Consider the following 25,487-nt stretch of genomic DNA (forward strand, 5'->3'; position numbering starts at 1 on the left):
GCAGGATTATGCAACCTCACGAGTGGTCGCTCAATTCCAAAGTGGTGCGCCAGATCTTCCAAGCGTGGGGCACCCCCTTGGTGGATCTCTTCGCATCTCGAGTGAACCACAAAGTCCCTCAGTTCTGTTCCAGGCTTCAGACCCACGGCAGACTGGCATCGGATGCCTTCCTCCTGGACTGGGGGGAGGGTCTGCTGTATGCTTATCCTCCCATTCCTCTGGTGGGGAAGACTTTGTTGAAACTCAAGCAAGACCGAGGCACCATGATCCTGATTGCTCCTTTTTGGCCGCGTCAGATCTGGTTCCCTCTTCTTCTGGAGTTATCCTCCGAAGAACCGTGGAGATTGGAGTGTTTTCCGACCCTCATCACGCAGGACGAAGGGGCTCTTCTGCATCCCAACCTCCAGTCTCTGGCTCTCACGGCCTGGATGTTGAGGGCGTAGATTTTGCCTCTTTGGGTCTGCCAGAGGGTGTCTCCCGCATCTTGCTTGCTTCCAGGAAAGACTCCACTAAGAGAAGTTACTTCTTTCATTGGCGGAGGTTTGCCGTCTGGTGTGACAGCAAGGCCCTAGATCCTCGCTCTTGTCCTACACAGACCCTGCTTGAATACCTTCTGCACTTGTCTGAGTCTGGTCTCAAGACCAACTCTGTAAGAGTTCATCTTAGTGCAATCAGTGCATACCATTACCATGTGGAAGGTAAGCCGATCTCAGGACAGCCTTTAGTTGTTCGCTTCATGAGAGGTTTGCTTTTGTCAAAGCCCCCTGTCAAGCCTCCTACAGTGTCATGGGATCTCAATGTCGTTCTCACCCAGCTGATGAAACCTCCGTTTGAGCCACTGAATTCCTGCCATCCGAAGTACTTGACCTGGAAGGTCATTTTCTTGGTGGCAGTTACTTCAGCTCGTAGAGTCAGTGAGCTTCAGGCCCTGGTAGCCCAGGCCCCTTACACCAAATTTCATCATAACAGAGTAGTCCTCCGCACTCACCCTAAGTTCTTGCCAAAGGTCGTGTCGGAGTTCCATCTGAACCAGTCAATTGTCTTGCCAACATTCTTTCCCCGTCCTCATTCCTGCCCTGCTGAACGTCAGCTGCACACATTGGACTGCAAGAGAGCATTGGCCTTCTACTTGGAGCGGACACAGCCCCACAGACAGTCCGCCCAATTGTTTGTTTCTTTTGATCCCAATAGGAGGGGAGTGGCTGTAGGGAAACGCACCATATCCAATTGGCTAGCAGATTGCATTTCCTTCACTTACGCCCAGGCGGGGCTGGCTCTTGAGGGTCATGTCACGGCTCATAATGTTAGAGCCATGGCTGCGTCGGTAGCCCACTTGAAGTCAGCCTCCATTGAAGAAATTTGCAAAGCTGCAACGTGGGCTTCTGTCCACACATTCACATCCCATTACTGCCTGCAGCAGGATACCCGACGCGACAGTCGGTTCGGGCAGTCAGTTCTTCAGAACCTGTTTGGGCTTTAGGATCCAACTCCACCCCCCGAGGGCCCTGTTTGTTCTGTTCCAGGCTACACTCTCAGTTAGTTGGTAAATTTTTTTAGGTCAATCTCTGTTATGTCCTCGCCGTTGCGAGGCCCAATTGACCATGGTTGTTGTTTTGAGTGAGCCTGGGGGCTAGGGATACCCCATCAGTGAGAACAAGCAGCCTGCTTGTCCTCGGAGAAAGCGAATGCTACATACCTGTAGAAGGTATTCTCCGAGGACAGCAGGCTGATTGTTCTCACAAACCCGCCCGCCTCCCCTTTGGAGTTGTGTCTTCCCTTAAGAGTATTGTCTTGCTACATACTGGACTGGCCGGCTCGAGCCGGTTTCGGGCGGGAAGACGGCCGCGCATGCGCGGTGCGCGCGGGCGCGCGAGGGCTAGCAAAGGACTTTGCTAGTGAAGATTCCGATTGGAGGGGCTGCCGTGGACGTCACCCATCAGTGAGAACAATCAGCCTGCTGTCCTCGGAGAATACCTTCTACAGGTATGTAGCATTCGCTTTCATGTTTTTGCAATTGTTGTAAGAACTTTGTTGTATGCTTTTCTTAATGTTTAATGCTGTCAATGTCATTGCTCCTTGAATTTCAATAAAAACTTCTCAACGTTTAAAAAACAAAAAAAATCAAAACCCTAATCAGCAGTGATGTTGCTAAAAGAATGCCTTCCACTCGATTTGAGCATTCAAGTCAAAGGGCTCAACAGTGTTGAGGGAAATAATATGTTGTTCTTTTTGATGCAGAAATCTGCAGATGTCTCCTCCTCTTGAAGTATATTGGATTTGGTCAATAACCACACCTGTTAAACCATACAGTGAAAGACGTTGATCCACACAATATCAAACCCAGATGTTTCTCCAGTTTACCATGGATGACACAATGCCTGTGTTCTATCATACATGTATCTTAAACAGCACGGATAAGTGACCATATAGATCACATTTTGTAAATACAAATAATAGAATGTCTAAAAAGAAACTTCTGACTGGTACACAACTCCAACCAACTGTATATCTACTATCATAGCACAAATAGAACAGTTGCCACGTATTTTATGGCCCAATGAATTCATAGGTTTAACAGTCCAAACATCAGAATGACATAACATACACAGCAAATGATAGCAGATAAACACCTGCACATTTCAATCTGCCCATCAACACGAAGCTGCACCTGCCACTCTGTTCAGGTTATAGTCTTCATGCTTAAACACTGGATGGCAATTTGCCATCATGCTAACCACATATAAGTAGTTAAATACGATGCAGTCTTGAGACAATCTTTTATAACCAAAAGTATTGCTAACAGTATTTATTATTTATTTTGATTTTGCTCAACCTTTTCAGTAGTAGCTCAAGGTGAGTTACATTCAGGTACACTGGGTATTTCCCTATCACTGGAGGGTTCACAATCTAACAGGCAGATGATCAAAAGCCCTGTGCTGTTCCAAACAGCGCTCTAAAAATAGCACTGGAACAGCGCGGGGCTTTACCGCACCTATGATCAGAGATTATTGCATGCAAATTTCAGCTCATAATTCTCTCTGATCATGGGGCAGAAGTGCGGGAGGATTGTGCCTGAGCGCAATCCTCTTGTTTGACAGGTCTGGGCTGTCAAAAGCCCAGACCTGTCAAACACGGGGACTAGAGGTCCATGGGACCCAACTACCCCTGCCACGAGCAAAGCAAATCAGGGTCTGGGGACATCCGGTCCACCCCGACCCCCCCTCCCCGGACACAGGTTCATGGGGCTGGAGATCCAGTGGGTCCCCCTCCAGCACTTGTAAGAAGTCACTGGTGTGAAGCCCCACCCAGCGTATCCCAGGATACACTGAGCAGGGCTGGGTGCTGCCATTTTGCAGGCGGAGCCGAAGGAGGCCACCTCCCTCCTCCAACCTAAGCTAGGGGGGTGGGGGGATTGACTACTGCCCACTGGGCCACCAGGGACTTCTTACCAATGTTGGGGGGAGGTTAGAGGGACTGGAGACCCACCGGATCTTCAGCCCCCCCCCCGAACCTGTGCCAGGGGGGAGGGGTCGGGGGGACCGGAGGTCCTCCGGACCTCCAACCCCCTGTTGCTGAAGGGGGGGGGGGTTGTCGGTCGGGTCATTGGTTTCTGGAAGGGATCATCGGTCGAGTCTTCGGTTTCTGCAGGGGGTTGCTGCATTGGGGGGAATGGGGGCTTGTTAGCATACAAATGCATGCTGGACAGGGCTCACCATTCTTCCCCAATGGTCTGCAAATCATAACGCCAGCTCCACGCTAGCATAGGGTTTGCTGCGGCCAGAACGCCAATCTTTGGCGCGCTGGTTGCTGATCATTGGGGATGAATAGGGTTAGCATGCATTTGCATGCTACTTGTGCTAAGAGCTGTTTTGCATGCTAGTTGCGTTCAGAGCCCGCGAGCTTGTTGTTTCACACGCTCAGGGATCTGATTATGGGGCGGTAGCAAACACAGGCGCTAGTATGGCGCTAACAGCCTCCAGCGCCTGCGTTTGCTTCTGATCATCGGCCCATAAGTTTGTACCAGAGCAGCAGTGGAATTTGAACCGGCCACCTCTGGATATCAAGACCGGTGCTCTAAACATTAGGCCATTCCTCCACTTTAACTTGATAACATTAAGATGTTCTCCCCTCCGCCTTGAGATGCACAACACCCTCACTTGTAGCATATGATAACAATACAATACACAGACTTGATCTTCATCTGTCTTTTGCCATCTGTGGAACACAAACTGTAAACAGCCATCGGGCACTGGCCTTAGTTCCCTGATCTTCACCTATCTTTTGCCATTTTTGGGACACAGATCGTAAAAATCTGTCCGGCACTGGCCTTAGCTCCCTAATCCACATCTATCTTTTGCCATCTGTGGAACACAGACCATGGGAGTCCATCTGGCATTGGCCTTAGTTCCCAACTACTCTTGTCCAACATAATACCTTAACAGCCACATTTTGTTTCTGTCCTCCTTCTATTTAAGCAACCTTTGCATTTATCCCTTGCATTTTGGAATTCCCTTATTATTTTTTGACTCCATTATCTCCCCTGGAAGGGCATCCCAGGCATCCAGTACCTTGTCTGTGAAAAAGTATTTCCTGTTATTATCCCTAAGTCTACTGCCCTGCAACCTCAATTCATGTCCTCTAGTTCTACTGCCTCCATGTCTCTGGAAGAGGTTTGTTTGTATATTAATACCTTTCAAGAACTTAAATGTCTGTATCATATCTCCTCTACCGCTCCTTTCCTCTAGATCTTCCAGTCTCTTCTCATATGTCTTATAGCACAATCCCTGTACTATTCTTCTCATTAACATTTTTATTTCTGCTGTAAGTTGATAAATATCTTGTAGAACTGATGCAATCATGTATACCCAAAACATGCTGGTGCTTTTTAACAATACTGCTCAAAAGTTTAGTAGACCCAGTAAATTTCAGAAGTAAGCACTCAAGTTCCTTGTGCTGCAGAGATAATAAAAACTCTGGTTATATAAGGCTCTTTTCTGGGAAAGTTTCACCAATTTAGTACGATAACCCCTATGTATGACATTTTTTTTCTAATTAGAGTCAGAAGATTGATACTCCTCCACAAATTGTTGCAAATAAATCACAGATCCAGACCACAAATGCACAAACATTATCTATATACCAATACCAACATAGAAGTAGATAGCCTGATACATATTGACTTTTTAAAAATGTCATTAAAAAATTGGCTAAAGATGGTACAAATAGACTTCCGGTGACGTCAGCAACCTCGATGGCAGCCTGAACCCGTCGCTCCGGCTCAGCCCCGCTAAAATCGCTATTTTTTCGCTATATAACTGGCGGACTTTACCACGAAACGAAGGCAAGAGGAATACAAAAGTGATAGTCACAGAAAAGAAATGTCACAGAAATTGAAAATCGCAGATGCCAAAGCAGGAGTGCGTGGCAGCCTCCGCAATGCTAAAACTGTTAGCAGCCATGCTTCATCTCGGGAGGAGGAGGCCTCAGATTTTGATTTGGCTCACTCCGACGAAGATACTGGTATCAATAAGGATTCACAGTTTACCAAAGTGCTTCGAGAACTCCGTAAAGATTTGGCTCGCATGAAATCAGACATTGTGGAACGCATTGAAAATGTGCGAGGTGAGATCAAGGAAATTGGTAATCGAGTGGAGGATCTTGAAGGCCGGGTGGACGAACACGTGGAACTGATGAACCAAATGAAAGAGAAGGAGATGGATTTTGCTAACCAAATGGAGGAATTACAATACAAACTTGATGATATCGAGAACAGAGGGAGACAAAATCATTTACGATTTCGGAGCATTCCGGAGGCTGGAGATCAAGAAGATGTTCCCAAACTAGTACATGAACTATGTAAACATATTTTGAAGGGAAATCCAGACCAACAGGTCCCGGAAATTGAACGAGCCCATAGAGCGCTAGGCAAGTCGCTCCCTAATAAACCCAGAGATATTGTGGTTCACTTCTGGAAATATTCAGAGAAAGAACACCTATATAGCCTGGCTAGGCAACAAAAAAACTTGTGTTTTCAAGATACACCTATTTCGGTATTTCAGGACTTAGCAGCCTATACTTTACAACAAAGACGAAATATGAAACCGATTCTGGAGATACTGGGGCAACATAACATAAAATACCGATGGGCTTTTCCCTTTGCATTATGCTTTACTATTGCTGGTAAGCTACACAAAGTTCGCTCCCCAGAGGCGGCACAGCAGATTCTAAAAGCAGCAGGTATAATGGGGCCGACTACAAAACTACACTTGGAGACTACTGTTGACAAGAGAGATAAAGTGCGACAATGGCAACAAGTTTTTAAAAAGGCAAAGAAACCGCGGCTGACTGTGCACAATACTTGACTGTAATATTGCTCCAAAGGGAAGCTGTTGAAAGAGTGAGCGAAGGTTGACATTTTCCTCTTCATTTCTTTATGATCTATATGTATAGCGGGGATAAGTCTGTCGATTATATGGATGATGTTATGCGGGGTTGGGCTGAGGTGGGGTGGGCGGGCTGTATACAGTGGGGGTTGATCTTGTTAGGAAGTGAGTAAGTGTACTCCTCGGGGGAATTCTATTTCTCGTGGAAATTTGCTACTCTACTTATGAAGGGGATAGGAGAGGACGGGAGGTGGGAGGCTAGGGGGGGATGGGTCAAGGGAAAACGGGAGGGAGGGGCTTTACAGTGTTCGCAGGTGACATTTAGACATGTAAATGATTTTTTTTTTTTTTTTTTTTTTTTTTTAAGTATACTCTATGGCATCTACTTTAAAGATTATGACTTTCAACGTCAAAGGCCTAAATGCTCCTAGAAAACGACAGCTGATTTGGCAAGAGATAAATAGACATAGACCCCAGGTGGTTATGTTACAAGAAACCCATTTGAAAAGGGCACATGAATACTTGTTTAGACATGTTTACTATTCTAAGATTTATTTTGCCTCAGACATATCTGACAAGAAACAAAGAGGGGTAGCGATATTGCTCCAATCTGACCTGCCTATACAAATCCATCAGGTGAAAAGAGACCCAAAGGGCAGATATCTTCTACTTAGGGGGTCATTTGAAAATCAGGAGGTTACTTTGGGATCTATATATGGACCAAATACTAATCAACCATCCTTCTTTCAATTACTTAAGAAACAAATACATACAGTGCTGGGAGGTCAGCTTATATTGGGTGGTGATTTCAATGCCACTCTATGCCCCGAAGTGGATAAATCGGGACGCAACTCTGGTAGTGACAAAGTCTTAGCCAAACACTTTACTACATTTGTCAGGGATATGGGACTTTTTGACTCTTGGAGAGACCTGCACCCTACTGAGCGTGACTATTCTTTTTATTCTCCAGTACATTCTACATATTCATGGATTGATTATTTGTTGGTTGATAAGTTATTAGGAGATCGACTCACAATAGCACATATAAATAATATTACTGTGTCTGATCATGCTCCTTGTGTGATACAACTGGATTGGCAGACAGAAAAACAGCGGGTAGGGCACTGGACACTAAATAATGGGCTGTTAAAACAGGAAACAGTTTGTCAGGAATATGTAAAGGTCCTGAAGGAATACTTGTCTTTTAATTTAACCTCAGGGCCCTCGATTGCTATAGTATGGGAAGCGCTTAAAGCAGTATCCAGAGGTCACTTTATTAAGGTAGCTGAAAAGCTTAAGAAACAGAGGTTGCAGGCTACCTTGCAGCTAAGAGAGAAAATTGAGATCCTAGAAAGAAAACAAAGTCACAGGCTCTCTTAAGATATATAGAGCTTTGCAAACTGCCATAATACAACTAGATGCCTTGTTAGCTCAAGACTTTGAATATATTAATGAAAAATTAAAGCTTCACGCATATACCACCAGAAATAAGATCAGTAGGCAGTTTGCTATTAAATTGCGAAAACTAAGGGCAGATCGTAATATCTATCGTATTAAGGGACCCAAGGGAGAGGTGCTCCGAACATCTCCAGAGATTAGGGCCCGTTTCAATGCTAAGCTTTATGCCGGAGATGGGGATATACAAGAGGAGAGTATTCGGTCAAATTTACAAAAAATGGCTTTGCCAACCTTAACACAAGATCAGCAACAAATGCTAGATGCCCTATTGATATGCATGAGGTACTAGCAGCTATAAAAACCTTGAAAACAGCCAAATCACCGGGATTGGATGGCTATACGGCTGAATTCTATAAAAAAATTTGCCCCTTATTTGGCACCTGTTTTAACGGATGTGCTCAATGCAGTAGTGAAAGGCGACAATCTCCCACCAACTATGAAAGAGGCATGGATTGCACTGATCCTGAAGCCTAAGAAGGAGATGACCGAGTGCTCTTCTTATCGCCCCATCTCTGTGCTCAATGTAGATATCCACATCCTAGCTAAGGTATTAGCAAGTAGATTAACAGAAATTCTGCCGACCCTAATACATCCAGATCAGGTGGGTTTTGTCGCCAATAGACAGGCCTCAGACAATATTAGGCGAACTCTGAATGCTATGTATATTGCCAGGCAGAGTAAAATACCGTATTGCCTATTAAGTGTGGATGCTGAAAAAGCATTTGATAGGGTGCATTGGCCATTTCTACACCAGGTCTTACAACAGTTTGGATTTGGTTCTAATTTTAGGGACTGGATTAAAGAATTATATACTCAGCCGAAAGCAGGAGTAAAGATTAATGGGCAGATATCCGACTTCTTTGAGCTGAACATAGGAACACGTCAGGGGTGTCCTCTGTCGCCACTTCTGTTTGCTTTGGTAATGGAACCATTGGTGTGGGCTATTAGGAATCATCCAGGGATAAGGGGAGTGAAGGTGAAAGATTGGGAATCAAAGGTAGCATTGTTTGCCGATGATGTCCTCTTAACCCTTACCTCGCCTTTAGACTCTATACCCCAGGTTATATGTGAATTGGAAACTTATGGAAGGGTGTCTGGATTTAAGATTAACTATGAGAAAACGGAAGCAATGGCAGGTGGTATGACAGAGGAACACTAACAGCGTTGTAAGCAACTATATCCTCTGAGATGGGTGACTAAGGGTCTTAAATATTTGGGGGTTTTCCTTACTGCTAAATTACAGGGCATTACTGAGGCCAACTATGCACCGTTATTGAAAGACATTAGAGAGGATTTGGAGAGATTGGAGCCCCTTGGTTTGTCCTGGTTTGTGAGAATAGCTACAGTGAAAATGAATAAATTACCGTGATTACTGTACCTTTTCCAGGCCCTGCAACTCCCTATTGGTGACCATGTGCTTCACTCCCTGCAGAAACGATTGCAGAAGTTTATCTGGAAAGGAGGCAAATCTAGAATCCACCCCTCCATAATGTATACAGACTGTAAGACCAAGGGGGGTTTGGGCATTCCTAGAGTGGATTTATACCATAGAGCTGCTCAGGTTAAATCCGCAGTGGAATGGTTTCAAGAAGCCCCTCACAAACTTTGGGTAAAGATGGAACAATATATACTACATAGCCCTTTGAAGTTAGGCCATTTGCTCTGGCTGCCACCTAAACATCGTTGTTTGGGGGAGGAGGTGAGCCCAATCATTGAGTTTACTTTATCTTGTTGGGATAAAATGGAACATTTAAAACGAATCTACTGTTCTCAGTTATCACCTATTGCTTGTAATTTAGCATTTCCATTAGGCTGCTCACGCTCAGTTTTTACTAGATGGAAAAGGCAAGGGTTAGATCTATGGGGACAGTTGGTCAATAACGATACTTTTATATCATTCCAGGAATTGGCAGATACATACAGGTTACCTTCAACAGATCATTATGCCTACACTCAATTGATTCACTTTTTGTCATCAGAAGGTAGACGTGCCTATTTATTTGGGGACGTGACCTTTTTACAGGAACTCTGTGTTCGGGAGCAAGGGACACGAGGCCTTATCACTCTGATTTATGGGCACTTGCGAGATAACCTGTATGTTAGCCATAAACACAGGGTGCTGTGGGAGAAAGAATTAGGGGTGAGTTACTCGGCAGAGGAGTGGCAGAGAATGGAGAGGCATTCGGTACGCATATCTCCAGCAGTAAATGTCCAAGAAAATTTAACAAAAGTATTGTACCGTTGGTATCTAACCCCGGTAAGGTTGAATCATATGTTTGGATCGGCTTCCCCGACTTGTTGGCGTAAATGTGGCCAACGTGGTACATTAGGTCATATTTGGTGGACATGTTACAAAGTAAAAGCCTTCTGGAAAGCCGTCCAGGCCCGGATTGGATATTGGGTGGGAGTTGAGATACCATATGACTCTGCTGTATTTCTGTTTCATAAAACTATCCTGGGGGTGAATGATGATGGTCAAGTATTAATCAAGCATTGCTTATGTTCGGGCAGATTGCTTATTGCGCGCTCATGGAAGCAAAAAAATAGCCCGTCGGTAGTCCAATGGATGACCCTACTGCGGAACATTGCAGAGAGAGAACGATTGATGGCAAAAGAGAGACACCAGTTGTCGAAATGGACTATGATTTGGGAACCTTTGGATATACCGAAGACTTCATGAGCTATAGAGAAACATCTGATATGTTGAATTACTATTGTTACCTTAGATACTGTAAGGGGGAGGGGGAATTGGAGGGGATTTTGATTAATAGCGTGGAAATGTTTTGATGCAAATTGTACAGGGGGAGGAAGGGTGAGAAAAATATGTAAAACAACAAGAATATTGAATGTTTTATTACTCAATGGATGAGTATTGAAGAAACAAGGTCCCAGTTTTACAATATTTGCTAGAGCCTGTGAGCTTAATGTTGTGGCTGTATTCACATTGTGCATCACTTGTTCAATAAAGATTCTTGTTTAAATAAAAAAAAAAAAAAGATGATACAAATAATGCGCCCATAGCTATTCTAGACAAATCTTGATAAATCTGATCTTCAAAATTGAAATGGTTGTATTGTAAAATTAGTGTAGTCAAGTCAACCAAAACTGTGTGGGAACAAAATGAGAATGTAGTCAAAGATCTAAAAAGTTGCTTCCACCACCTTCACCGCTTTATGCTCTACAATATTTGAATACAGTGACTCGACATCAAAAGTAACTAGTAAACAGAGAACTCAGTCAGCCACAGATCTTGCAGCTTCAACAAAAAATGTGTAGTATCCCTAATATATGACATGTCAGACATGAGTGGCTATAAAAAATAATCCACATATTCTGCAGCACCTTTATAAAAGAGAGTCTCTAGATAAAACAATAGGATGTCACAACCGATTGATCAATCTTTTATGGATGTTCGGTAAAGTATAAAAACAGGTATTTTTGGAAATTTACAATTCAGAAAATCATATTCCCCAGCAGAGGAACCCTTGCTCTGCCATACTACTAGTAGCTGCAATTTGCTTTTGTAGCATATCCACTGAATTCTGATGTTATATAACATGGCATCAAACAACTGATGAAATATCTCAGAGACATAATCTGCTTTGTTCTGTACTACAACAGCACCTTCCTTGCTGGCCAGACAAATTATTATGGAGAAACTTTGTAAATTTTTCAGAGCTGCCCAGTCATCCCATGTCATGTTACTCCTGTTAAACATACCAGATTGTTCAAACCAGAGCACCTCTTCTACAACTAAACTTCAAACAATTGAAACAACGGGATCTACAGGTCCTGGAGGAACCCAAGAAGATGTCACATGAAAACTGGATTTCTCAGTTACATCAACGACATTCTCTGAAAATAACTTGAGTTGCAATTTCCTAATAAATTTCTCAAAATTCACATAGAACTGAAAAGGGTCATGGGGTTGAAATCACCCATTATTATAGTGTTGCCAAATATGTTACATTCCCTAATTTCTGTTAACACTTTACCATCTGTCTGTTCATTCTGGCCAGCGTTTATATCTTTCACTCCATGAGAATTCTAGAGGTACATCTGTATACATCAATTTTGAAGAAGGTCATCTGGCCGTAACACGGACCGTGTAGGGTCCCAATAAAACTTTTTTGGTGCTCTTACTCTTTGTGGTTTTTATCTGGTCTATTTTGGTTGTCTTCCGCTCTCTTTGTTGTTTCAGGCAAATGGAGACCCACCAGCATACTCTTTCCCTTACATATAGAATTTTTATCCATAAGATTCCACAATGCAATCAGTTTCCTACAAAATTTGTATTCTGTTGACTCAATTCCCTCTTTAACATAAAGTGCCATTCCCCCCTCCAATTTGATCCACCCCATATCACTTGTACCCTGGTATCACAGTGTGCCATTGGTTATTTTCCTTCTACCAGGTCTTTGAGATGCCTATTATCTCTACATCTTCATTTAGTGCTATATACTCTAAATCTCCTATCTCATTTTTTAGGCTTCTGGCAGTTGTAAACAATAAAAGTGGAAATAATCTTCAAATGCTAATCACTAATATTAAAAATGTATGGAGGAAAAGACCTAAGTCTGCTGTGCCTAATCTTCTTTCATCAAGGCACTGTGCAGATCAATAAAACATCATTGGTCAAACCTTTAAAGCCTTCCCTCTAACAACTTTCTGTAACTGTTTATTTTAACTTCATACATTTTTAATATTAGTGATCAGCATCTGAAGATTATTTTCCACTTTATTGTTTGTAAGGTGTGCCTATTTTTGTAAGTGGATTATTCAAGATATTTGTAGGAGTATTTCTAGCATTTGTATACAGATATTTTAAAGTGTGTTTTTGTTTGTATCCATAACCTGTTTAGCAGCTGATAGAAATAGTTTGTCATCTTTATTTTCTGGCTGCTCTTCCCTTAAAGACACCTAGCTTATTTGTGTCCTTATTGCTACTTTCCTGTTTTGATAATAGCTTTTAAAGATGCCTTGCTCTGAACCATGAACGAGACTTACTCTGCAGGTCCTCATCTTCAGCAAAAGTGGGGTTGTCCATGAGATATTGCTGGGCTTCTGACCATGTGGTCTGGAAACTGACATTGCTCATGTTGTCCAGTATATTCTTTAGGGCCTGAATATTGTGTTTCCGCAGTTGTTTGGCCTGCTCCTACGCAGAGAAGAAACATTTTAAAAATGAATTACTATGCTGTTAACATTTAGTTTATTTTTATTTATTATTTAGTTCACTTCCTTCCAGTGGTATTTAAAGGTGTTACAGTCAGGTACAGTAGGCTATTTCCTGTCCCCAGGGGGCTTATAATCTAAGTCTGTACCTTAGACAATGAAGGGTTAAGTGACTTGCCCAAGGAGTGTCAGAGGGATTCAAACCCTGGTCTTTCTGGTTCAGTTCCTAGAACAAGTGTGTGCCTTTATTCACTGGCACTTTCTTTCTGAATGCATCCAGTCCTCAAGAACTGGAATGGACAACCCTTGTCCTACAGTATAGAATGTTCTTGTCCTACAGTATAGAATGTTCTTCTTCAAAGCCCATTCTCAATATTCAGGAAGCAATTTTATGAGGAACTGCCCAGTTTTAAGTGCAAAGAACGGAGCTCAGAATAAAACTGGCTCAGAAGAGAAAGCTTCCATAGAAGAAATTATAGCTTAGCTCAACTGAAAACTAGCTAGAAATAAAGTCAAGAGGTGTGGAAGGAAGGGGGAAGGGGGTCCGAGAACACTGCAGAAAAATGCCTGCTAGCAAGGCAAAGCCTGTGTGCTGCCAAACTGAGCACAAAACAAAAAGAGACTGCAAAGCACTGCTAAACCAGAGACTTTGCTTTTTCTTTTTTAAACACAATAAGATGAGGCTCACATCCCAGGCACTCAAGGCCCCTAGACAGCACCAGGGGCTGAGGCACAAAAAGGACATCCAGAAACAGAAAGAAACCCCTCAGGGCCAAGGAATCAGGAGGTATAGGGAGGGAAGGGAGGAGGGGCCCAGCCACCCGGGTTTGACACCACCGGGGCACAACTTGGCCCCCATGGGCCCCAGCCCCAGCCAGCAGCCAAGGAGCTCTGGTAGAGAAGCAGAAAAATTAGGAGCCAAAATTACAAACACTGCTGACCCCAATATCTTTTTTTCCCCCTCCTTTAGGACTAGGAATCCCCAGGCCTACCAGACCAGTCAAGACTGCACAGGCTCGCACCTCTACCACCTGCTGGGAGACTGAGAAATACCATACTGACTCTAGGAGGGACAGGCAACTTATAGGTTCCACCAGAATTCTGTCATTCTCAGTCTCCACCAACCTGCTGGTAAAAGTGAATAACCCATCCATCTAGGCCAGTCTGGTACATGTGCTAATGCCTACATACGTGTATTTTTTCACACCTATGCTAGTATTTTATAAAACGAAGTTCTAAAGCAGCTCTGTGGCTTTCTACCTATGGAGTAACCAGCTGCACAGAGCAGGGACCTCGGACTAAAACCTGATCAGAAGTGGCTTGCAGAGGGGAATTCTGCTACAGCCTGAAGAAGAATGAGCCGATTCATCACCCCATCTGGACTCCAAAGCTTTGGACCATTAGGGTGAGAGAGAAGGAATTTCCACTTATGCTCAGGATTAGTTAGTTGGGTCTTTGCCAGTGAAAGACAGTTTTTGCTCAGACAAGTGGTCTAGCCTAATTTAGCTGCTACATAGTAATTTCTTTACAGGAATACTACAGTTGTGTAGTTACATATTTACACATATATTCATACATCTATTGGTATAATCATCAGTATTTTGTGCTAAGTATATATTTTGGTATTTTGCTTTGCTATTTTTATATATATAATAAATATGTATATATATATTTCATTTTGGCATTATTCCTTCATAGGTGGACAGCCTAGCAAGAACCTAAGGCTAATTTAGGCACTGGTCATACCTCTAGCCATATATGAGTCCAGAGTACTGCTGCCTACGTGATTTTCTGTCATACTAACAGTGCCTACAGAATCTCAGTGTCGGTTCCATCATGGAACAGGCTCCTACCTCCTAGTGTCACAAGGACTTTACAATAAAGGGTGATAGTGCAATGTAGTGCTCAAAGCAGTGCAGTATGAATAGTGGCACAGCACATTATCCCAGGACCAGATAACCACTCAAGCTGTACTTTCTACATCTCACAGCAACAAAAGACATCAGTAGATGTTCCTGTGTAAATACTCCTTTCTGATCTGATAGGTAGTTATACCTGTCTCTCCTTTCTAGCTAGCTACAGTGTGAGCACCAGAATCTGAAAATTAATGAGCAGCTTACAGGACACAGTCAGACAGTCCTAATTTCTGCAAAATACACACTGCGCACAGCTCACCCCCCTCCTCTCTGGTGGGGCTCCAGTGTTTCCCTAGCTCTTGTTTTAGGCATAGGAGTCTTGTGTGCCCATTTTGCCTTCTCCATGCAGACTGATTTACCATAATTCATATTTGTTTCTGTAAGTATCCTTTGGGCTCGAAAAGAGTAGGGTCTTGCTTTTGCTCCAGTAACTCAGGAACTGCTCGCAGCACTGCAGGCACACACTTCCTTACCTTCTCTTTCTTTGCCAGGAAGAAGAGAACATCATCATAAATCTCCTTTCGGTCACGGTCTGGAACGACAGACCAAACTTCACATTCTCCAAACATCTGCTCAGCTTTTCTACACAAGAAAATAGTATGATTAAAAATAAGACCCTGCACACATGTTCTAGTTCCCCACCTCTGTGAATGTCCCCAAATGGACAGAAACGATAGAAACAACATAAAACAGAGAACTATTAATGACACAGGATTATATTCTAAGGCCAATGGTGACTACCAGTGCTACAAAGCATACAGACCAGATGCAACATGACTTAAAGCCAAAATTAACAGTAAAATCAGCCCCCCTCCCCCCCAATAAGGAGTAGTACAGAACAGTTACTGGAAACAATGGAAACAGAGAAGCTGTTTATCCATGGCCTACACTGTGGCATGTGTCACAGGGCCTTAAGTGCCAAGAAAAGACGCCGTGGCCTGTTAATATGCGACTGTGTACCTGTAGCGGGTGGTGGATGTCATCTTCTCATGTTGCTCAAGGTAACGCTGAAGTTTTTCTTTGGCCTCCTTGGCTTTTAGTCGGGCTTCCTCTTTCTCTTCCTTTTCCCTCTGTGACTTGTATGCATTGAAGGCCTGCTTCTTCTCACTCAGCTTGGGAAGGGCACTAGGTGGGAAGGAAATAGGATTTTATGGGCCATGTTTGCATTTATTATTTTTGTACCCTGTGCTTTCCCACTCTTGGCAGGCTCAATGCAGCATGAGTGTCAAAGGAAACATTTTCTCTGAGTGATCCCCTCTCATGGCACCCTATTATATCATGCTGCAAGATTCACATTAGGAGTCACCCAAAAGGGGAAACATCTGCTAAGACACAGTCTCATGCACAGTGCTTACCAGCTATTGAGCTCACATCTTTCAAGAAGATGTTTTGTGCAAGTAACAGTTCCACAAAGCACAAAAAAATTCATTTTTGTCAGACTGGAGCAGTGCACAAAGTATTAATATATATAATCTCAACCTTCCATTTCAGTTGTTGTAGCAGATTTGGAGGAGTTTATCTCTGTGCTCTGACTGCAAGGTGATCACAACACTTTGGGCAGAAGGTGGCACTATAGAGGACAATGCAGGCTACAGGGAGTTCATATATCTTACACTCCCAGCTTCTCACGGTAGGAAGCATTATAGAAAATAATACGCAGAGTAAGATGTAAGAAATATTTCCCCCCCCAGTCTTGGCAAAAGGCACTGTAGAGAAATGGTAGAGAGCACTGTAGTGCGCAAGTTCACAGCTCTTACATTACCTGCTTTGCCTACTAGGTGGCATTGTAGAAATGTAGGGAAGGATTTCTTGCTCATTGAAGGATACTGCACTGAGTTTGTCTGCTTTGACCCTTCCAATCCAACATGGATATTTTATCCACACCACTAGCTGAGAAATGCATAAATGTTCAGATCTTCTGTTAAAGAGATCTCATTAGTTCCCCACCTGTATCGCAGATCATTAATAATCATCTTCATTGCCTGTTCCCAAGATATATTGGAAGGAACACCCTACAATAAAGTACTTTAATTTAGAGGTAATCATTTTAATTTATTTATACTATTCACATCTTAATTACCATTTTAAACTTGAAAATATGTTTTCTTGGCCCTTATTCTGTAGAAAGATGGTAACTTCTGTCCAGTCATGGCCTATATGAGTCAATGTCAGAATGCTACACCTCCATAAAAGGGACTAAACATTAATTCTGTATTCCAAAGAAGTCAGAGATAACACCTGGTGAGTGAAGCAAGCAGGAACTACATGATACCAAAAGTATCATGTAATAATAATTATTATTATTATTACCCACACTAGCCTTCCAGTTCAGAGCAGTTTACAAAATAAGATACTGGGGAATACCCAGGAATTACAATAATAAAAATTGTAAATATATTTCCTATCTCACTTTCCACTTAACATTCAAAGTAATTACAGAATAAAAGTATCCTAATCTTCGACTCTCTAATAATACTATACCAAGTTCAGTACATATTTCCTAAATAAAAATGTTTTAATATTACATCCGAACTCTATGTAAGAGCCAGATAATCTGAATATATTTGAAATTTCTTTTACAAACCTAGCTGCTTGAAAGGATACCAAATATTCAAAAAATTTCAGCCTTTTTATACTAGGAGAGGGGAAAGAAAAAAGTTGTCACACCCCTTCCTAAAGTCCCTAAGATTTAATGCTAACTTAAAATGTCCATGAAAATAAGATGGAACCAGGCCACATTAAGGTCTTGTAAAGAAAACACAGCAATTTAAACAAAATTCTAGCATTAATCGGTAGCCAGTGCAACTTTATATAATATTGAGACAAATTGTCAAATTTCTTCAATGAAAAAATTAAACAAAGTGCCATGTTGTGAATATTGAAGCCTTTTAAAAAGTTACTTTGAGCATCCCAGATATATGAGGTTACAATAGTCCAGTTGACTCAAAATAATTGACTGCACCATTATTTTAAACTGATCCTCCTGAAAGTATTTACATATTTCTCTTAATTTTCTAAAGAGTAAAAATGTTTTCCTAATTAAACAATTTATTTGGGTCTCTAATGTTAGTGTATTGTCTAAATGGATACCTACAATTTTAATACAAGATGACTATTCATAATGTTTCTGGTCCACAGTTATTGTTAAAGGTATTCAATTCAATGAATTTCCAAAAGATATAAATTTTGTTTTATCTGATTTTAACTTCAGTCTATGTTTTGACATCCAGACTTCTATCAGGTTCAATCCTGCTTGTACATTCACCCCACTGTTTTCTAAGCCATGCTAGTGGCTGCCGCACAGCAACCCCAACACTGCCCATTCAAAGTGAAAGGGCTGTGCCAGCGTTAGTGCACCACCAGCTATAAATGCGGCTTAGTAAACAGCGGGGTCAATATTTCCAATTCAAACCAACTACTAACAGGAATTAGATTTGAAATATCATCTGCATAAATATAAGATTATATACATATATATATTTTTTCTCAAATTCAAACCCTAGTGTATACAAAAGTACAGGTTAATATTCCAGATCCAGGCCTCCCACTCCAGTTGAAAAAAATCCTCTCATCTTCTTGAATAGTTGCTCTCCTATTCTTAGTTAATGGCTCTTCTGTCCATTGAAAAATTCCCTGCTAACAGTAACTTGTCTCCTAGACTGGCTCCTTTCCCCTGTTCCCTGCAAGTACCTTGTCTTTCAGCAGCTGCTTAAAGGCCTGCTTTGCCTCCTCTTTTGTGCTCCAATTGTATGATTTCTTTATAGGTTCCATCTTCTCCTCTTCCTCTTCTTCTTCCTCCTCCTTCTTCCCTGCATCACTACTGAACAATAAAAAGCAAAAATATCACTCAAGTAAATCACTGTTACACATTGCAGCATGTAACCATCAACACACAGAAAATGAGAAAGTAATGGATATAACATGACAAGAAGAAATAACAGGAATCTTGTGTAAAATTTTCACTGCAACATACTTTGTGTGAAAACTGTTCATGCTCACTCTAAACTTCTGAAAGTAGTGATGTACAAAACTATACCAGAATGACCTCTTATGGAACGGAATTTCATTAGTACATGCAGTTGTGCGATGTCATTTGTGACATAACAACTAATATAGGCCCAATGGGAGTCCAACTCACATGGGGGCTCTCTAGAAAACAAGAGCTGCTTACAAAATTTCAAAACCAAATTTGTAAATGATAAACGGTAATTATCACTACTGGTCAGTGTGTATTTTTGAGGGGAAAAATGTGATTGTCAGTCCAGCTGAGGAGTGCTTACACAATCTTTCAATCTTGGTAATAATTTAATTTAAAAACATTTTTTTTTATTTTGTATTTATGCAATCAAATTTACAAAGACACAATACATCTTTGAAAGAAAAAAAAAAAAAACACCAAGATATAAAGAAATTTTTATCATCAAAAGAATAATTACAAAAACACAAAGAAAAACTTGGCTAAGTAGTCCAAAAATATAGAGGATCCACGATGATGTTCCAAGGGAAGTTGGATTAAGAAAATAAAGTATAAAGAAGAAAAGACAGGTAATCTTCCTTTAAATATATCTTGGTCAGCTAAACAAGTGGAATGTAGCCCGAGCTACCCTGTGAATTCAAAATGCTACGTAATTGGAGATGTTCAAAGAAAACATATTTCTTATCTTTAAAAAGAAGAATACATTTACAAGGAAAACGGAGATGAAAGCGAGCTTTTAATGATAACACCTCTTATCTCATTCCTATAAACTTCTTCCTCCTTCCTGAGTCCATTTAGTGACATCGGGGAAGATCTGTACTCTTCCTCCTAAAAAGGTAGGTTGAATTTTTGGAAAATACAACCTCAATATAGCTTCTTTGTCTTGTAAGAACACAAAAGAAACTAAGACTGTAGCTCTAGTTTTAACTTCCACCACCGTCAGTTCAATCAGTGTAGAAACATCCAAACTGTCCGATGATGCATCTTGTAATTAATTAAAAATTTAAAGACCTCATTTCCTGACTAAAAAGTCACAGGAAACTGGCATACAATAAAACCTAATCACTATTTTCGTATATAATCACTGTTCACTCATTTGCTGAGATTGTTTGCTTTCTGAATTTTTGCAAATTACTATTCAAATTTGAATGTTATATATAGAACAACTGAAAACGGTAAGGTGCCCTAATAAATTTAAAAGTATTGATAACATGCCTATCCATTGTACTAGGTGGAATACAAAGCAAAATGCATACTTATGAGTATTAAAAGAAATTAAAAACACTCTTGGTACATTATTTCTCAATACAGATAACATATGACTGCAGTCAGACAGAATGAAAGCTTGTTGAGGAAAAAAAAAAGCCTCTTCCTGAAAGAAAGCAGAATTGTTCTAGCATATTAACAGGAAGAGTAATTTCAAATCCATTTCCATAGTGAAAACAGTGCAGGACCCTTGGAAACAGGCTTTCATAAATACTGTTTAATGGCAGTCCTATTATTAGGCTTCAGTTTGCTGTTTTCAAGTTTATCTCATTTATTGTATTTATGTTTATATTTGGTCATTTTAGTATTTATGCTGTTAAAAAATTGTAAGTTTTATGTTAAACTGTACCTGCTGTACACCTCTTTGGGGAATCTCTTCATAAAAGACTGTTAATAAATCCAAATAAATTAAACTGATCTCCCAGTATAGCAGGTGTTTTCCGAAGACAGTAGGCTTTATATTCTCATAAGTAGGTGACAAGTAGAGCTTTGTTGAGCGCAAGACATGCTCCACCTCGCATGCATAAGTGCCTTCCCACACGCTGCAAGAACGCTGTCTCCTCAGTTTAATACTACAGCAAAAATAAAGTAAAAATAATAAAGGAGACAATTCCAAGGGGAGGTGGGAGGGATTGTGAGAATATAAAGCCTGCTGTCCTCAGAGAACACCAGCTACAGGTAAGTACCTTCATTTACTCCGAGGAAAAGCAGTCTTATTTATTCTCACAAGTGGGGAATCCCTAGCATCCAGGCTCACCAAAAGCAAGAAATATTGGTCAACTGGGCCTCACAACAGCGAGGACATAACGTAGATTAACCTGAAACTATATAAAATCTGAATAAGAGTGCAGCCTGGAACAGAATAAAATGGGCCTAAGAGGGTGGATTTGAATTCTAGACCCCAAACAGATTCTGTAACACTGTCTGCCCAAACTGACTGTCGCGTCGGGTATCCTGCTCAAGGCAGTAGTGTGATGTGAATGAGTGGACTGAAGACCATGTCGCAGACTTGCAAATTTCTTCAATGGAGGCTGACCGTATGTGGGCTACCGACGCAACCATGGCTCTGAAATTATGAGCCGTGACATGACCCTCTAGGGCCAGCACAGCCTGAGCATGTGAAGGAAAGGTAATCTGCCAGCCAATTAGAAATGGTGCATTTCCCGATGGCAACCCCCATCCTGTTGGGATCAAAAGAAACAAAAGGTTGGGTGGACTGTCTGTGGGGCCTGGTCTGCTCCATGTAGTAGGCCAATGCTCTCTTGTAATCCAAGGTGTACAAGCTGCTTTCGCCAGGATGGGCATGAGGTCAGGGAAAGAATGTTGGCAAGACAATCGACTGGCTGAAATGGAATTCCACCACCACCTTCGATAAGAACTTAGGGTGAGTGTGGAGGACTACTCTGTTCTGATGAATCTTAGTATAAGGTGTATCCACCAATAAGGTCTGAAGCTCACTGACTCTACGAGCTGAAGTAACAGCCACCAAGAAAACAACCTTCCAGGTCAAGTACTTCAGATGGCTGGAATTCGGTGGCTCGACAGAAGCTTTCTTCAGTTGGGTGAGAACGACATTGAGATCCCATGACACTGGTGGAGGTTTGACAGGGGGCTTTGACAAAAGCAAACCTCTCATAAAGCAAACAACTAGAGGGAAAGGGAAATGGGACTTGATATACTGCCTTTCTGTGGTTTTTGCAACTACATTCAAAGCAGTTTACATTAAGTAGCCTAGTGGTTATTAGTGCAGCGGACTCTGATCCTGAGGAACTGGGTTTGATTCCCACTGCAGCTCCTTGTGACTCTGGGCAAGTCACTTAACCCTCCATTGTCCCAGGTACAAATAAGTACCTGTATATAATATGTAAACCACTTTGAATGTAGTTGGAAAAACCACAGAAAGGCGGTGTATAAGTCCCATTCCCATATACAGGTACTATACAGGCTGTCCAGGGATGGCCTTACCTTCTACACGTTGAGGATAAGCACTAATTGTACTAAGGCGAACCCTTACAGAGTTGGTCTTGAGAACAGACACTGACAGGTGTAGAAGATATTCAAGCAGAGTCTGTGTAGAGCAAGCAAGGAGATCTAGGGCCTTGCTCTCACTTCAGACAGCAAAACTACTCCATTTGAAAGAATAGCACCTCTTAGTGGATTCTTTCCTGGAAGCCAGCAAGACCTGGGAGACACCATCCGAAAGACCCAAGGAAGCAAATTCTAGGCTCTCAACATCCAAGCTGTGACAGCCAGAGACTGGAGGCTGGGATGTAGAAAAGACCCATCGTTCTGCACGATGAGGGTCGGAAAACACTCCACTGTTCTTCAGAGGGTAACTCCAGAAGAAGAGGGAGCCATATTTGCTGCTGACAGTATGGCGCATTCAGAATCATGGTTCCGCAGTCTTGATTAAGTTTCAAAAAAGCTGTCCCCACTATAGGTATGGGAGGATATGCATACAGAAGACATGTCCCCTAATTGAGGAGCAAGGCATCCAACACTAATCTGTCGTGGACAGGACTGAGGGAACTTGTGGTTGATCTGCGTGGCAAAAAATCCACCATGGGGGTGCCCCATGCTTGGAAGATCTTGCGGGCTATGCCCGTATTGAGAGACCACTCGTGTAGCTGCATTATCCTGCTCAGTCTGTCAGCCAGGGTATTGTTTTTGCCCGACAGATTAAGAGGCTCGAAGGAACATGCCATGTTGTCAAGCCCAATGCCACAACCAAATGACCTCCTGACACAGAGGGCATGATTCGGTGCCCCCCCCCCCCATTTGTTGGTGTAATACACTGCAACCTGATTGTTTTGATAACTACAATCTGAAGAGACAGCTGATTTCTGAAAGCCTTTATAGCATTCCAGATCACCCAGAGCTCCAGGAGGTTGATTTGAAGATTTGTTTCCTAGGTGGACAAAGACCTTGGGTGTGAAGCTCATCTACATGAGCCCCCCCCCCCCCCCCCCATCCCAGGAGAGATGCACCCATCATCAGCACTTTTTGTGGCTGAGGAATTTGGAATGGAAGTTCCAGAGTCAAACTGGATCAAATGGTCCACCACTGACGGGAGCTTACAAGATCTAGAGACACTTGGATGACATCTTCCAGGCTCCCCGTGGCTTGATACCACTAAGAAGCCAGGTTTTGATGAGTACAATTTGATAAGACAACCAATCTCTGAAAGCCTTTACAGCATTCCAGATCACCCGGAGCTCCAAGAGGTCAATCTGAAGATTTGTTTCCTGGGTGGACCAAAGACCTTGGAGGTGTGATGCTCATTTACATGACCCCCCCCCCGCCCCCCCCCCCCTATCCAAGGAGAGATTCATCAGTCATCAGTACTTTTTGTGGCTGAGGAATTTGGAATGGCAGTCCCAGAGTCAAATTGGATCGAATGGTCCACCACTGAAGGGAGTGTACAAGCTCTAAAGAGACTTGGATGACATCTTCCAGGCTCCCTGTGGCTTGATACCACCGAGAAGCCAGGGTCAATTGAGCTGATCTCACATGGAGACGTGTTATGAGTGTAACATACATTGTGGATGTCATGTGGCCCAACAATCTCAACATCTGCCGAGCTGTGACCGGCTGAAAGGCTCAAACCCTTAAAGCGAATGCAACAAGAGTGCGCTCTCGTATCCGGAAGGTAGGCTCGAACTTTCTGTGTATCAGGAACGGGCTCCTATGAACTCCAATCTCTGGACAGGGTAAAGATGGGACTTGGGGTAGTTTAAAAACAAACCCTAGTAGCTCAAGCAGCCAAATAGTCATTTCACACGGACTCCTGAACACCTGCCAAAGTGGCGCTCATTACTAGCTAATCTTCAAGATATGGGAACACATAGACTCCCAGTCTGCATAGCGATGCTGCAACTACCACTAGACATTTGGTGAAGACCCTAGGAGCTTGATGCGAGGCCAAAAGGTAGCATGCGGTACTGAAAGTGATGTGTTTCCAGCCAAAATTGAAGATACTTCTGGTGGGCAATTTGGAGGTTTTATATACCAATTGAGTGTGTATTCGAGACAAACTATTTGAAGAACCCACCAGTTGGAGGTTATAAGGGTCCACCTTTCATGAAAGAACTTCAGCCTCCCCCCGACCAGCAAGTCATCTGGGATGGACATTTTTACTGCAGCTATGCTCTGCTGGAGCAAGTATCAGTATGTTTTTTGATTTGGTCAGCGACCTCCTCAACCTTCCCTCCAAAAAGGTTATCCCCATGGTGCATCCGCCAACCTCTGCTGAACAGAATGTTTCAAGTTAGAAACATGCAGACATGAAAGTCTGCACATTGCTATACTCTGAGCAGAGATCCTGGATGCCACATCAAAAGTGTCGTTATGCCCCTGGTCAAGAACTTTCGACATGCCTTCTGTTGCTTGACCAACTGGCAAAGTGACTCTGGCTTGCTTCGGAGGGAGCGTCTCAACCAGGTCCAACAACTTGTGCACTGAGTTTCGCAAGTGGATGCTTGTGAAGAGCTGGTATGACTGTATTCAGGAGATAAGCATTGAAGCTTGGTACATCTTCCTCCTACAAGAATCCAGAGTTCTAGCTTCTCTACTCTGGGGGGTGCTGAGGCATAGTCCCTGGAACTCCAGGCTCTTTTGAGAGCAGATTCAACCACCATGGAATTATGAGGCAACTGAGGCTTATTAAAACCAGGTGCACTGTGAATCCAATACTGGGTGTGAATCTTCTTGGGCATGACTGGGACTGACAGAGGGGACTCCCAGTTCCTAATGAGGACTTCCTGGAGTATCTCGTGGAGAGGGACAGTCACAGCCTCCCTAGGAGGAGACGTGTAGTCCAGGCCCTCAAGCATCTTGGCCCTGGGCTTATCCTCCACTTGCAAAGGAAAGGTAATAGCATCAGCCATTTCCTTAACAAAAGAAGGGAATGAAATGCTCTCTGGAGGAGACTTTCTCCTTTTAGCTGGAGGGGAGGGTTCAGAGGGAATTCCATAGGACTCATCCAAGGAAAAGTATCTTGGATCCTCCTCTGAATCCCATGAATGCTCCTCTTTGGTGTCAGACAATACCTACTGATGGGAGTGTCAAGACTGAACCTGCCTTGATGTAGAGGAACCATGCCCTCGAGAACGGTGTCGAGAATTTGGTTCCCGTCTTGACTCCAGCGAAAGCTCCTACACTGACGTCAAGGGAGTGCTGGCTTGGGTTGCAGTCAACACCGGAGCCACATGCGGCTTTGGTGTCAGAGGCCGCACCGCAGGCTAAGAGCCAAGCAGGACCGCAGCAGTAGGCAGGGTAGGCGCAAACACCCCCGATGCCAATGCACACCATTGC

The 25,487-nt window shown here is 42.7% G+C and overlaps 1 protein-coding gene across 3 annotated transcripts in view; it reads right to left on the reverse strand.

Annotated features, from left to right (window-relative positions):
* The window catches only part of PRPF40B (pre-mRNA processing factor 40 homolog B), a 379,532-nt gene that overhangs the window by 178,954 nt on the left and 175,091 nt on the right, over positions 1-25,487 (reverse strand). For 2 of the 3 annotated variants that reach the window (XR_003941483.1, XM_030196849.1), the window contains exons 14-18: positions 18,623-18,752; positions 16,695-16,822; positions 15,893-16,057; positions 15,406-15,514; positions 12,849-12,999 (exon numbers count right to left, since the gene is read on the reverse strand). Coding sequence is in view for 2 of the 3 variants with exons in the window: in XM_030196849.1 (XP_030052709.1) it covers positions 12,849-12,999; positions 15,406-15,514; positions 15,893-16,057; positions 16,695-16,822; positions 18,623-18,752 (683 nt within the window). In the remaining variant the exon portion in view is untranslated. Of the gene's footprint in view, positions 1-12,848; positions 13,000-15,405; positions 15,515-15,892; positions 16,058-16,694; positions 16,823-16,879; positions 16,945-18,622; positions 18,753-25,487 lie in introns of all 3 variants that reach the window. The other variant, XM_030196851.1, reaches the window with a different exon arrangement.

Source organism: Microcaecilia unicolor, chromosome 3 (assembly GCF_901765095.1).
Source record: "Microcaecilia unicolor chromosome 3, aMicUni1.1, whole genome shotgun sequence".
Taxonomy (NCBI): Eukaryota; Metazoa; Chordata; class Amphibia; order Gymnophiona; family Siphonopidae; genus Microcaecilia; species Microcaecilia unicolor.